The following is a 14,958-nucleotide window of genomic DNA, read 5'->3' as shown; positions in this document are numbered from 1 at the left end:
AGCTGGCCCAGAGACTTCAGTCTTGGGCCCACTAATGATATTAAAATAGTGATTTAAATATTTTAATCAAATCACGTGAAGCTGATGGTGCCAGCAATCCGGCGGCCAGAGACTCGCGCAGGCCATGACACCTGGCAGAGAGCCTGCTAAAGCCAGATATGATCTACCGAGATCCATCAAAGATGCCAAAAGACAGTACCGACCAAGCTAGAATCCCAGGCTAGCCACACGGACTCCCACCGACTATGTCAAGGTTTGCAAGACATAACAGGCTACAAAACAAAGGCAGGTAAAATCACCGGCCTCAGTGCACCCCTCCCTGATGAGCTCAACGCATTCAATGCCCATTTTGAGCAAGAGGTCAGCAGGATCACACCCTCCATCCCGGAATCCTTGGACGAACCTGTATCCGAGGTCACCATTGCCGACATCAGAGCAGTCTTCTCAAAAGTCAACCCACGGAAAGCAACTGGTCCACTTGGGGTACCTGGATGAACACTCAGGTCCTGCGCAGACCAGCTGGCGGGGGTATTTGCAGACATCTTCAACCTCTCTTTATACCAATCTGAGGTCCCTACCTGCCTTAAGAAAACGACCATCATCCCGGTACCAGAGAAAAGCCAGGCAGCGTGCCTTAATGACTATTATCCGGTGGCTTTGACATCCATCATTATGAAGTGCTTTGAAAGGTTAATCATGGCATGAATCAGTTCCAGCCTCCTGGACTGTCTGGACCTATTACAGTTCGCCTATCATCGCAACAGGTCCTCAGCAGACTCCACCTCCCTGTCCCAACACTCAACCCTGGAACACCTAGATAACAAAGACACCTATGTCAGACTCCTATTCATAGACTACAGCTCAGCCTTTAACACCATTATTCCTACAAGACTCATCTCCAAACTTCGTGGCCTGCGGTTCGGCTTCTCCCTTTGCAATTGGATCTTAGACTTCCTAAACCACAGACCACAATAGTAAGGATAGGCAACAACACCTCCTCCATGATCATCCTCAACACCGATGCTCTGCAAGACTGTGTCCTCAGCCCCTTACTATACTCCTTATACACCTCTGAGTGTATAGCCAAATTCCCCTGGAACTCGATTTTCAAGTTTGCTGATGACACCATCATTGTGGGCCAGATCTCAAACAATGACGGACACAGTACTGGGAAAGAGATAGAGAATCTGGTGAATTGGTGCGGTGACAATAATCTCTCCCTCAAGGTCAACAAAACAAAGGAGATAGTCATCGACTTCAGGAAGCTTAGTGGAGGGCAATGCCCCTGTCTATATCAATGGGGACGAAGTAGAAGTGGTCGAGAGCTTCAAGTCTTTAGGTGTCCAGATCACTAATAACCTGTGCGGGTCCCTCCATGCAGACGCTTTAGTTCAGAAAGCCCACCAATGCCTCTACTTTCTCAGGAGACTAAGAAATTTGGCATGTCCGCTACAACTTTCACTAACATCTACAGATGCACCATAGAAAGCATTCTTTCTGGTTGTATCACAGCTTGGTAATGGCTCCTGCTCTGTCCAAGACCACAAGAAACTACAAAGGGTCGTAAACGAAGCCCTATCCATCACTCAAACCAACCTGCCATCCATTGACACTGTCTACACTTCCCACTGCCTCAGAGAAGCAGCCAGCATAATCAAGGACCCCACGCACCCCAGACATTCTCTCTTCCACCTTCTTCCAGCGAGAAAAAGATACAAAAGTTTGAGGACCAACCGACTCAAAAACAGCTTCTCCCCCGCTGTTGTCAGACTTTTGAATGGACCTACCTCGTATTAAGTTAATCTTTCTCTACACCCTAGCTATGACTGTAACACTACATTCTGCACTCTCTCCTTTTCTTCTGTATGTACAGTATGCTTTCTCTGTATAGTGCGCAAGAAATAATACTTTTCACTGTAAATACATGTGACAATAATAAATCAAATTTTTTAAAACGGCCTCCGCTTATGTCTCCCCGCTGTGCTGAGAATCGCCCCCCCCACCCCCATGTATTTGGTGATTGAAAATTGTACGGGGTGTTTGTGGGTGTTAACACTCGAGGCCTGCCTAATGCAGTTGTCAGGCGAGCACCTCAATCGGCAAGCACATTGCCTGGGAGACTGGTGTGCCACCAATTGTAGCACCCTGTTTGTAATTTTCAGTACAGATGGATACAGCGGCCGGTATTTTATGACCTTGCTCGGGCGAGGCTCGTAAAATCCCGTCCGAGGCCAACGGAGAATTCCGTCCTGCGAGCCTTGCTCGCTCCGAATCCGGGACGGGCTTGCCGGTAAAATTCCAGCTCGTGCGTTAAGCTGAAATGCTGGTGTAGTGGTAATGTCAATGGACTTGTAATCCAGAGTCCCAGTCTAATCCTCTGGGGGCATGGGTCCAAATCCCACTACAGCAGCTGAATAAATTGTAAACTAGTCCATGGTGACCATGAAACAGTTGTTGTAAAAACCCAACTGGTTTGCTGCTGTCCTTTAGGGGTGGACCTGATTCAGCTTACATATGACCCCAGACCTACAGCGATGTGGTTGACTCTTAATTGTCCTCTCCCACTCCCGTCAAGGGCAAATAATGCTGATCTTGCCAGTGATGCCAACATTCCATAAAGGAATAGATTTATAAATCAAAAGCGGTAGTGTTGTGGAATTCAAAAACTATCCTCCAAGACTTTTTATGTGGTCGGTTTGGAAATTGGAATAGGTTCTAAAGAGATAAAGGCTGAAATTCCTTGTGTCACAATCCTGGTACTCATGTTTCCCTGACCTGGAACTGATAGGTAATGTCCCCCATGATGTGCACTTAATTAAAGTACTGGCCCATTTCGATATGGCAGGCCTTCACTGAGCCAATGGAGCTTAAACTCACAGAATTGGGAGCCCTTTCAGCAGGCTCCATCCCTGTAAGGGGCAGGTGGAGATTTAGACTTACACATGACAAACAAATGGATCTTCACCACTTCCCCCTCAGCCTCCCATGGAGTTATGGCAGGCGGAGGAAAGAAGCTCCTCTAGCTTGATTCTTAAAAGTTTGTTTTTGTTGACTTGTTTTGCTGTATTTGGAATTTACATTGCTATCAAAGTCAATAGCTGTATCATCAAGATCTCTGCAGTGTGTTGTCTATAATGTTAATGAGTGCTCCAATTTGTTCTTTTGTAGAAGAGACTTCCTAAGCACGAAGGAGACCTCCTTGTTGCTAATGGCAATGTTTGTTTTAGCTGTCTTTTACCATGGACAACAGGTAATGAATGACTAACTTTAAAGGTTTACTAACTGTTCAGTTTACAGTGAATTAATTTATAAATAAATAATCAGCAAAAGAATTATGCAATTAAGTTATTCCTTATCTATAATTTCTTCTTTATAGTTTACCTGACAATCATAGAAACACTGCACTTTCCACCATGTCAATGTTTCTCAGACCAGAGGTAACTGTGTGGAGGCTCTCACCCCCATTGTCCAAGTGGAGCAGTCCAGTCTGCTGTCGCATACGATGGGGCTAATTTTAACTCCCAAGTATAAGTGAGTTTGGGCAGGATGGCGTTCAAAGTTGAAAGGAATCTGAAATCTGACCCCAACATGTCTCCAACCTGCCAGCTTCCAGTTCTAACAGAGGTGGGACAGTAGATAACCAACATGCTCAAAACAGACGGACTGGTCATTCAGATATAATATTGTAAATGCTTCAGAATTAACCACCATTTTAAGTTCAAGCCTGGCCAGCCAAACTGGACATTGGGATCCTAAAAGTTAAATGTCTTTCCACATTTACTGGATCTAGTCTACCTGCTTCATCCAATATCCTGCTCTGCGATTGGATGACCCTCCCTTAGCTATTCTGACTGGGGCGGCACAGTGGCACAGTGGTTAGCTTTGCTGCCTCACAGCGCCAGGGACCTGGGTTCGATTCCCTGCTCTGGTCACTGTCTATGTGGAGCATGTTCTCCCTATGTCTGCGTGGGTTTCCTCCGGGTGCTCCGGTTTTCTCCCACAGTCCAAAGATGTGCAGGTTAGGTGGATTGACCATGCTAAATTGTCCCTTAGTGTGACGGAGATTAGCAGGCTAAATACGTGGGGTTACGGGGATAGGGTGGGATTGTTGTCTGTGCAGGCTCAATGGGCCGAATGGCCTCCTTCTGCACTGTGGGATTCTATGACTCCCCCTCTCCCCCAGGCAGGCAGGAAACTGGAGCTGAAGCCCGAGAGCACCCGCGATTGTACTGAATGGGGGAACAGGTTCGAAAGGCCATAAGGCCTATTCCTGCTCCTATACCCTGTGTTGACTTCTGATAACTATCCAGGAACTCCTGCTCGTAATGCATTCTGTTACGTCAGATGAGAAAAGGATCTGGTTTGATTTTGGTGCCTTTCAGAGTTAAGCATCATTTTTCGCAAACACTCCTTGCTTAGACATGCAAGTTAGCACAGCTGATTCACAGCCTGCATGACTTTATATCCATTCATAGGAATAGTTAGAAAATCATGAGGACTGTGAATACAGCCAACTGATATCTAGGCTGACATCCATCAAAGTGTTTTCCTATTTTAAATGAGAGGAATGATTTCCTTTCAACTCCCAAGAAAAAAATTTAAAGTCCTTTGTCGAGAAATATTTGACGCGATTATCCTCCTTCTAACATAAGGAAAATGTAAATTTTTGGAGAGGAAAAGAAGAAAGGCAGACATATACAAACACTGTAGTATAGTGGTCATATTACTGGGCCAACCAGCCTGATGTCTGGACTCTGGAGACATGAGCTCAAATCCCTTCATAGTAGTTGGAGAATTTAAATTCAGTTAATTAAATATCTCTGGAGTAAAAAAAAAGGTTATCTGTAATGATAACCATAAAACTACCATATTTTATGAATCTAACTGTTTCACTAATGTCATCCTTACCTGGTTTTGCCGCTATGTAACCAGACCCACAGCAATGGGGTTAACTGCTCTCTGCAATGGTAAAATTCCAGCTCGTGCGTTAAGCTGAAATGCTGGTGTAGTGGTAATGTCAATGGACTTGTAATCCAGAGTCCCAGTCTAATCCTCTGGGGCCTGGTACTATTCAAGAAGTTCCTCACCATCTTGTCGAGGTCTGCAAGTAATGATTGAGAATAAGTGCTGGCCTTGCTCACAAATAAAAAACAATGCCCCATTTAATAAAGACTAGGTTCCCTCTAATGGAAATATTTGATTTGATTTATTATTGTCACATGTATTAGTATACAGTGAAAAGTATTGTTTCTTGCGCACTATACAGACAAAGCATACCGTACATAGAGAAGGAAAGGAGAGAGTGCAGAATGTAGTGCTACTCATAACTAGGGTGTAGGGAAAGATCAACTTAATGCGAGGTAGGTCCATTCAAAACTCTGATGGCAGCAGGGAAGCAGCTGTTCTTGAGTCGGTAGGTGCATGTTCTCAGACTTTTGTATCTTTTTCCCGATGGAAGAAGGTGGAAGAGAGTATGTCCGGGCTGCGTGCGGTCTTTAATTATGCTGGCTGCTTTTCCGAGGCAGCGGGAAGTGTAGATAGTGTCAATGGATGGGAGGCTGGACTGAGTGATGGACTGAACTTCGATCACAACCCTTTGTAGTTTCTTGCGGTCTTGGACAGAGTAGGAGCCAAACCAAGCTGTGATACAACCAGAAAGAATGTATTCAATTCATTACCTTCAAGAGATGATTTGTTTGTACTTCTTTAGTGACGTACATTTCTACAATTCTATTGAGTTGGGCAATATAAAAAGACAGGAAACAAACATGATAGCATTGAATAGAGGATGCTGGAAAAGCTCTGTAGCCCTGCCAGCATCTATTAGGGGAGAAATAGAGTTAATGTTTTGAATCCATGGATTCTTCATCAGAACGACTCCCTCTCTTTGCTTCCCTCCCTTCAGTTCTGAGGAAGAATCTATGGACTTGAAACGTTAACTCTGTTTCTGTCCTAATAGATGCCACAAGACATACTGGGCATGATCTTACCAGCCGTTCACGCCACACTCCCGCTGCAGCAAGGTCGGGGAATTTGGTGGCCAGCCAAATCTCCATTGACTGCAGCGGGATGGGAAAATCCCGCCGGCGCAAGTGGTGATAAGATTCCGGCCACAGAGTTTTTCCAGTATCCTCTGTTCTTCAGATTCCAGCATGGGCAGTATTTTGCTTATGATGGCACTGAGCTCTCTCGGATGCTGTGATGAGGTTGAAGGACGGATTCTAAAACAAAAAAATGCAGAAATTGAATTGGGCAAAGCATGAGGGAAATTTGAATTCTTTGAGCAAATTTAAATTAACAAATCACATTTCCTTTGATTCAAACTGTTCAGCTGGAATACACTGCAAGACTGGACTTCCTGTGGCGCGTCCAGGCAAAAGAGGAAGTGAATGAAATGAGGGAGTTACGAGAGCATAACGAAAATATGCTTCGAAATATTCTACCGAGTCATGTTGCACGCCATTTCCTGGAAAAGGATAGAGACAATGATGTAAGTTCACTAAATTACATTAAATTTAAAGCAAATTGAATCTATAGTCAAGGTATTCACGAACCTCTGATTTTCTGTTTAACACTTGTTAAAAATGTCTATGCAGCCTCCACTCTTGTCAATTACAAACCCTTCTATACAGTGAAAATGAGAATCCTTCATCATTCAAAGACCATCAATATCGATGTGGCATTAACAATCTCGGGTGAATTCTGTTGAAGAAATTTTAATTCCTTCCACTTGGTGGAATCCATGCAATGGAGTTAAAATTGTAGCAATGGACTCAAGGTAGAATCTTATGAAGGCGACAGGGGTCTCAGCTTCTGGCTATAGAGTGGGTCACGTGCCTATGTTGCTTCTTTTCAAGAAGACCCGCCACATCTTGTGGCACCCGGGCATCTGACAAGCCAGTGACTGGCCTTCCCTCCACGATCAAGGACCCCAGGGGCAGATGTCATCCCTGCCAAGAGCTGCCAGCCAATAAGGGGCAGACAGATCTCTTTCCCCAGCACCGATGGGGAGGCAGCAGCTGCCGCTAGTACCACACCCACCCGAGGTCTCAGGTCAAGGAGGGACCCAGGCATAAGTGAGTGATAGTGAGAGGAGTTTCATGGGGTGGGGGTCGGGGGAGAGAGGTTTTTGAGGGTCAGCAGCAAGGGCAGGGGACTGGCTCTGAGCAGGCTGTCCCTTTTACTGATGCAGGGGTCCTCTGATCAGGTGAATGCCTCTGAACAAGTGGCACACCCCACCCCCCAAACCCCCGGCAAGGGTTTGCTTGTTATACTCGCTGCTTGTTGAGCCTCCCTGCCCATAGCTGGGTCAATACCAGTGATGGTGATAGCAGGCCGTTAAGCGAGCATTAATTGGCCACTTAAGGGCATCCATTGGCAGCGAAACGGGAAAGCCTTCCATGGGCCTCCCTGCTGCAGACTTCAGGTGGAGGCGAGAGGTTGTGGTGTCCCCATCACTACCCTCCCATCTAATTAAATGTGTCCCCACCACCAAACTTACCATGGGAGAGGGCACAAGATTCTACCCACTGTCTCACTTTTCATCTGCAGTTATGTTTCTTGTGATGTTTTCAAGGGTGCCCAAAGCGAATCAGGTGGAAGCTCCATGAATGACTCTAATATGTCTTCGGAGGCAGAAATCCCTTCACCAAAATCCCTTTATTTACAAACTCTAACAGAGTTAGCAGTCTACCTCTGGGGGTGTCAGAGGAACTGACACTACCGATTAAATACAAGGCAAAGACTCCCTGATTGGCTCTTCAATTGGATCCTTAATCAGGGAGTTAATAGTCAATGACCTGATTGAAGTCATTACAATGACCAAAACTGAGGGCTAATCTCAGAAATAGAACACTAATGCAAGACAGAGCATCTCAGTCAAATCCTGGAGGGAAAGACAAAGAAATCCAAAGATCAGGAGGAGCAAGAATGCCCCACAAGAATAATGTGGACAGTTTCCGTCCAGCCACCTGCCGACATTCTCCCAACTCTCATCCCTGCCTTGGATCAGTAATCTGGCTGCTGGATCAACCTCTGGGCTGCCCAATATTGCACTGGTTCAGAGCCAGCTGGTTGCATAGGGATCTCCATTCAGGGTACATGGCTCACTGCATGGATACTCATGACCTTAAAAGGGACTGGGTTTCTCGGTGCAGCTTTTGGGTGACTGGCCAATGGCCCAGACGTTAATCCCCCTCCCCACTCCCCTCTGCACCCCTTGTGGATTCTTGATACGGAAAGCGAATGGGATTAATTAAAATAAGTGATGAAGATTCTGGAAAATACCTTTGCTAATTAAGAATGGTTTGCTTCCAGATGTCATCACTGATTCTGTGTTCATGTAATTTACAGTAGATTGAGATGGAAACTAGTTTTGAGCATGTAATTGGATACATCCACCCTGTCACGACATGGAAGGACATTTGTTAAGGTTTACCTGGAACAATATACCAATGTTTGCAATGTTCGGGCACTCTGCAGGAGATCTGTGATCACCACCTCACTCCTCCGCCCCAAATTGGCCAAGGGTAATTAAATATCAACGATGACATGAGACAATAGATAAAAACTGAAAGCTGTGTTATTGATGCCAATAATGGGGGCGATTCTCCCCAAAAAGTTCTAAATGCTGAATTTGCAGGAAAAATGGTGTAAATCACGATTATTTTTTCAGTGGGACTTCATACACGAATCTCCCACAGTCTGTGCAATCATGAATATCATTAAAAGCTCAAGGGGGGCGGGGCCTATTCGCGCCAGAGTCTGACAGTTCCGGAACTCTGCGCATGCGCAGTGGTACCGATCTGTCAGCCTGCAGTTTGCTGGCCAGCCCGGGAACCCTGCAGTGCTGCCCCTCCAGCTCCCAGCACAGCCTGATCGTGGCCCCCACGACCATTCCCGGGCCAGCCCTGACCCCCCTCCCGTCCCGGAGCACCACGATCTCCAAACCTCCTCAGCAGTGACGATCCCCCCCACCCCGGGCAGACCACCCCCTCCAGCCTGCCCCAGCCACTGGCCTCTCTCCAGTCCCGACCGATCCTGTCCGCAGAGTGGCAGCGGGACCCCCAAACCCCCACTGATCGCCCCCTAGACCCCACCCGCAACTGGCCCTGCCCCTTAGGCCCCCCTTAGGCCACTGCCCATGGGGCAGTGCCAAGGTGCCCCCTGGGCATGGGCACTTTGCCCCTTGGGCAACCCCAGGGGGCACAGGGTTCCCATGCCCAGGGTGCCCCCCTCCCCAGGATGCCCATGCCCAGGGGGCACCCCTCCCACCGTCTGACCCCCTGGGGGGCCCCAGTGTTCCCCCCTTCACTCCAGCGGGATCTCCCGCTAGTTTTCCAAAAGTGAGGAGCTAGGCTGAACCCCGCCGGAGTGAATTTATATTGGTGGGGTGGGAGATGCTATCAGGCCCGGAGAATTCAGTCCCGGACCCGATAATTAAGTTAAATCGCATTAAAATAAGATTAATATAACTTCCCCTGTGTTCCTGCCGATTTCCTGTGTGGTCCCGACTGCGCTTGATTTCCATCGCCGGATGATGTGCGCTTCGGGAACACATGCGAATCCTGCGAATTGGCGCACGTGCGAATCTCCCGGCCCGACCCGACAGAAAATTAGCAGGTTGGAATGGGAGAATCGCCCCCAATATTTCTACTGAATAGACTGACTGCCTTGCTTTGGTGAGAAAATAGAAGCTGGCCAACGCGGTGAGAATCATTATGGAATCGGCTGTTGTTTGCTTTTGTTTTCCTTCACATTAATTTCCGATACCAAAGTGAAGACAAATGATAAGCACATCTGAACATGCTTTTTGAACATTTAATAAATAACATACATCTCTTCATTCAAAATTGGTCGATTCAAATGACTTGATAATTCAATTTTTTTGCACTGACTTCCCAATATTAAATTATTGCACAACGACTTTGACTTTCAGAAGCAAACTGTTAACTCTGACAGGTTGATGATTGATTGGTGCTTTACTACAGTTCTTGCTCTTTTCTCATCAGGAACTTTATTCACAGTCTTACGACTCAGTTGCTGTGATGTTCGCCTCGATTCCAGGATTTGCGGATTTCTATTCTCAAACTGAGATGAATAACCAGGGAGTAGAATGTTTACGCTTGCTGAATGAAATTATTGCCGATTTTGATGAGGTAACTTTAAAGTCGTCGCCATATCCAATTTAAAGTCATGTGCTTTTGTTTCTTCGGTTGGTTTTTGAAGTATAAAAGTGAATTGTCTTCATACAAAGCATTTGGCAAAGCTTTGTTGCTTTGTCAAAGGACAATGGCTGTACACCATTTTTGTTATGTTCATGTTGGATGTTGTGCCAACTTTACATCGGGCCTATGCTCTTTGAATGACACAACATCACAGCTCAGAGGGAGTTCACCCCTAAATTGCTGTTCCGTCTTAATTTCCTAAACGACTAAACTCAAAAGGACTTCAAATTATGTGATGTCCTGAGGTTGTGAAAGGCACTATAGAAATGCGTGATATATCTCTTTCTAATTGCTGCCCAGATTGGTATTGGTGAAACAATGGGAGAAGATTGTCCATCTGCTTTATAGCCCCAACTCATTGGCCAGAATTTTCCTCAACAGTTAGATAGTCTTGCTAACAGAACCAAAACCAACGGTTGATTGGAAAACGGCTAATGTTACGCCGCTGTTTAAAAAAGGAAGGAGACAAAAGGCGGGTAACTATAGGCCGGTCAGCTTAACGTCTGTAGTAGGGAAAATGCTGGAATCCATTATTAAAGAGGAGATAGCAGGGCATCTGGATAGAAATGGTTCGATCAATCAGACGCAGCATGGATTCATGAGGGGAAAGTCGTGCTTGACGAACATGTTGGATTTTTATGAAGATGTGACTAGGGCGGTTGATGGAGGAGAACCGGTGGATGCAGTGTTTTTGGATTTCCAAAAGGCGTTTGATAAGGTGCCCCATAAAAGGCTACTGAAGAAGATTAGGGCACACGGAGTTGGGGGTAGTGTGTTAAAGTGGATTGGGGACTGGCTATCCGACAGGAAGCAAAGAGTCGGAATAAATGGGTGTTTTTCCGGTTGGAGGAAGGTAACTAGTGGCGTGCCGCAGGGATCGGTACTCGGGCCGCAACTATTTACCATTTATATAGATGATCTGGAGGAGGGGACGGAGTGTAGGGTAACGAAGTTTGCAGACGACACAAAGATAAGTGGAAAAGTGAATCGTGTGGAGGACGGAGAAGATCCGCAGAGAGATTTGGACAGGCTGAGTGAGTGGGCGAGGATATGGCAAATGGAGTATAACGTTGAGAAATGCGAGGTTATACACTTTGGAGGAAATAATAACAAATGGGATTACTATCTCAATGGAAACAAATTAAAACATGCTACCGTGCAAAGGGACCTGGGGGTCCTTGTGCATGAGACGCAAAAGCCCAGTCTGCAGGTACAACAGGTGATCAAGAAGGCAAATGGGATGTTGGCCTATATTGCGAGGGGGATAGAATATAAAAGCAGGGATGTCTTGATGCACCTGTACAGGGCATTGGTGAGGCCGCAGCTGGAATACTGTGTGCAGTATTGGTCCCCTTATATGAGGAAGGATATATTGGCATTGGAGGGAGTGCAGAGAAGGTTCACCAGGTTGATACCGGAGATGAGGGGTTTGGATTATGAGGAGAGGCTGAGGAGATTGGGTTTGTACTCGTTGGAGTTTAGAAGGATGAGGGGGGATCTTATGGAGACTTATAAGATAATGCGGGGGCTGGATAGGGTGGAGGCGGAGAGATTCTTTCCACTTAGTAAGGAAGTTAAAACTAGAGGACACAGCCTCAAAATAAAGGGGGGTCGGTTTAAGACAGAGTTGAGGAGGAACTTCTTCGGTGGTGAATCTCTGGAATTCTCTGCCCACTGAGGTGGTGGAGGCTACCTCGCTGAATATGTTTAAAGCGCGGATGGATGGATTCCTGATCGGTAAGGGAATTAAGGGTTATGGGGATCAGGCGGGTAAGTGGTACTGATCCACGTCAGATCAGCCATGATCTTATTGAATGGCGGGGCAGGCTCGAGGGGCTAGATGGCCTACTCCTGCTCCTATTTCTTATGTTCTTAAAAGCAGGATGCACCTCAAAGCAGGTGGGTGGGCGGGCAGTGGAGCCCTGGGTGACATTTGGTCTCTGCCAGGGCCACCAATCTCTGCGGGCCCAGTCAGAGAGTCTGCAGCCTCAGCCGTAGTACCTATAGAGGATGTGGGAAGAAATAGAGGGCACCTACATGCTGAGGTACCATCAAAGACAAGGTAAGATATATTATGTACTGTTCTGGGGCCAGGTAGACAGGGCCTGGCAGTTAGAGGGGCAAACCCTCCAGCAGTGGTGTGTAGCTATGGAGGGTGGCCATTGACATCTGGGGATCCTCGCGTGGGCCAGTAAACGGCCATCAAGGAGAGACATCCCACGTTCCACAAGAACCAACTGGAAGGCCATCAGGGTTTGCGTTGCAGACTCACCGTGTGGCAGAGGCACCACCCAATGCAGGTAATATGCTGGCAGGGGCAGGAAGTGGCCCTTAACTGGGCAATTAACTGGCTTAGTTGGCCACTGAGCTTTCCACCACTGGTATTATCCCCTGGTGGCAGGAAAGCATCAGGTTTACTTCCTGATGCCTTCCACTCCCCATTATACCAGCCTAGGGGATTTTCACAGTCATTTCTTTGCAGTGTTAATGTAAGCCTGCTCGCGACATCAATAAATAAACTTAAAACCTTCTGCCTCCCAGCCCATCTCCTGGGCATTGGTAAAATCCAGCCCAATTTTCTGTTGGTACTGGGGATTCAACTGTAGTACTCAAAAGTGCTCAAAATAAAGTTAGTTCAAAATAAGGTTAGCCCAGCCTATTTGCTTTTGTAAGGCACATGGATCACCCAAATTAAAACCTCAAGAGCCACCAAAAGGCTTCAACTTAGATTCACACTACATCCCAGAGTATTAAAGGAAGTGGCCTGGAAATATTGGATGCATTGGTGGTCATCTTCCAAAATTCTATAGACTCTGGAACAGTTCCTACAGATTGGAGGGTGGCAAATATAACCCTATTATTTGAAAACGGAGGGAGAGAGAGACAAAGAAGTACAGACCAGTTAGCCTGACATCAATAGTGTGGAAGATGTTCGAGTCTATTATAAAAAATATGATAACAGAACATTTGGAAAGCATTAACAGGATTGAGGAAAGCCAATATGGATTTGTGAAAGGCAAATCATGCTTAACAAATCTTCTGGAATTTTTGAGGATGTAACTAGTAGAATAGATAAGGGAGAACTAGTGGATGTGATGTATTTAGACTTTCAGAAGATTTTTGATAAGGTCCCTCATAAGAGATTAGGGGGCAAAATTAAAGCACATGGGATAGGACATAATGTATTGGCATGGATTGAGAATTGGTTCACAGACAGGAAACAGAGAGTGGGAATAAACGAGTCTTTTCCCAAGTGGCAGATGTGACAAGTGAGTACTGCAGGGATCATCAGTGCTTGGGCCCCAACTGTTCACGATATATATAAATGACCTGGATGAGGGAACCAAATATAACATTTTCGAGTTTGCTGATGACACAAAACTGGGTGAGTTGTGAGGAGGATGCAAGGAGGTTTTGAGGTGATTTAGACATGTTGAGTGAGTGGCAGATGCAGTACAATGTGGCTAAATGTGAAGCTATACACTTTGGTGTGAAAAACAGAACGAGAAAGTACAATTTAAATGGTGATATATTGAGAAGTGCTGATGTACAAAGGGATCTGGTTGTCCGTGTACACCAATCAATCAAAGTGGAGAAGCAGGTGCTGCAAGCAATTAGGAAGGTAAATGGTATGTTGGCCTTCATTGCAAGAGGATTTGAGTTCAGAAGTAACAATGTCTTACTGCAATATACAGGGCCTTGGTGAGACAACACCTGAAATATTGTGTGCAGTTTTGGTCTCCCTACCTAAGAAAGGATATACTTGCCATTGAGGGAGTGCAGTGGAGGGTCACTAGGCTGATACTGGGGTTGGTGGACTCTCCTATGAGTAGAGATTGGTTCAACAGGGCCTGTATTCAATAGAGTTTAGAAGGATGATTGAAATGTACATACAGAATTCTAACAGGGCTGGATAGACTAGATGCAGGGAGGATGTTTTCCCTAGTTGAGGAATCTAGACTAGGGATACAATCTTAGGATATGGAGTAGACCATTTAGGACTGAAATGAGGAAAGATTTCTTAACTCAGAGGGTGGTGAGCTTGTGGAGGCCAAGTCACTGAATGTATTCAAGGAAGATATAGATAATCTTTCTAGATTTTAATGGCATCAAGGGACATGGGGAGAAAGCGGGAATATGGCATTGAGATAGAGGATCAGCCATGATAATACGTGGTGGACCAAATGGTCCACTACTGTTCCTAGTTTGTACGTTTCTTTATATATCTCAGTTTATTGATAATAATAGATGTTGTTTTCTAGTTAAATTGGATTATCTTCTTCCAAATCTCTAGATCTAAATAATTCGAGCAGGACAAGCAAGTACAGTGGTCAGCACTGCTGTCTCACAGCACCAGGAACCCAAGTTCAATTCCGGCCTTGGATGACTGTCTGTGTGGAGTTTACAGATTCTCCCCATATCTGCGTGGGTTTCCTCCGGGTGCTCTGGTTTCCTCTCTCATTCCAAAGATGTGCAAATTAGGTGGATTGCCTTGCAAAATTGCCCCTTAGTGTCCTAAGATGTGTAGGTTAGCGGGATAAGCAGGGTAAATATGTTGGGTTATGGGCATAGGGCCTGGGTAAGATGCTCTGTCGGAGAAGCGGTGTACAGTTGATGGGCCAAATGGCCTCCTCCTGCACTGTAGAGATTCTATGATTCTATGACAAAACAGAAGATGAGAACTTGGTTATCTGCACCTCGTGGGTTGGATAGGCAAGGCTTGGGAGCTATG

General features: G+C 46.0%; 1 protein-coding gene across 3 annotated transcripts in view; it reads left to right on the top strand.

Annotated features, from left to right (window-relative positions):
- Positions 1-14,958, top strand: part of adcy8 (adenylate cyclase 8 (brain)) — a 105,342-nt gene that overhangs the window by 76,314 nt on the left and 14,070 nt on the right. For 2 of the 3 annotated variants that reach the window (XM_078216090.1, XM_078216092.1), the window contains 3 exons: positions 3,169-3,250; positions 6,332-6,490; positions 10,011-10,157. In XM_078216090.1, the coding sequence (XP_078072216.1) occupies positions 3,169-3,250; positions 6,332-6,490; positions 10,011-10,157 (388 nt within the window). The remainder of the gene's footprint in view (positions 1-3,168; positions 3,251-6,331; positions 6,491-10,010; positions 10,158-14,958) is intronic. The other variant, XM_078216091.1, reaches the window with a different exon arrangement.

This window comes from Mustelus asterias, chromosome 7 (genome assembly GCF_964213995.1).
Source record: "Mustelus asterias chromosome 7, sMusAst1.hap1.1, whole genome shotgun sequence".
Taxonomy (NCBI): domain Eukaryota; kingdom Metazoa; phylum Chordata; class Chondrichthyes; order Carcharhiniformes; family Triakidae; genus Mustelus; species Mustelus asterias.
This window is presented reverse-complemented; position numbering and strand designations above follow the sequence as displayed.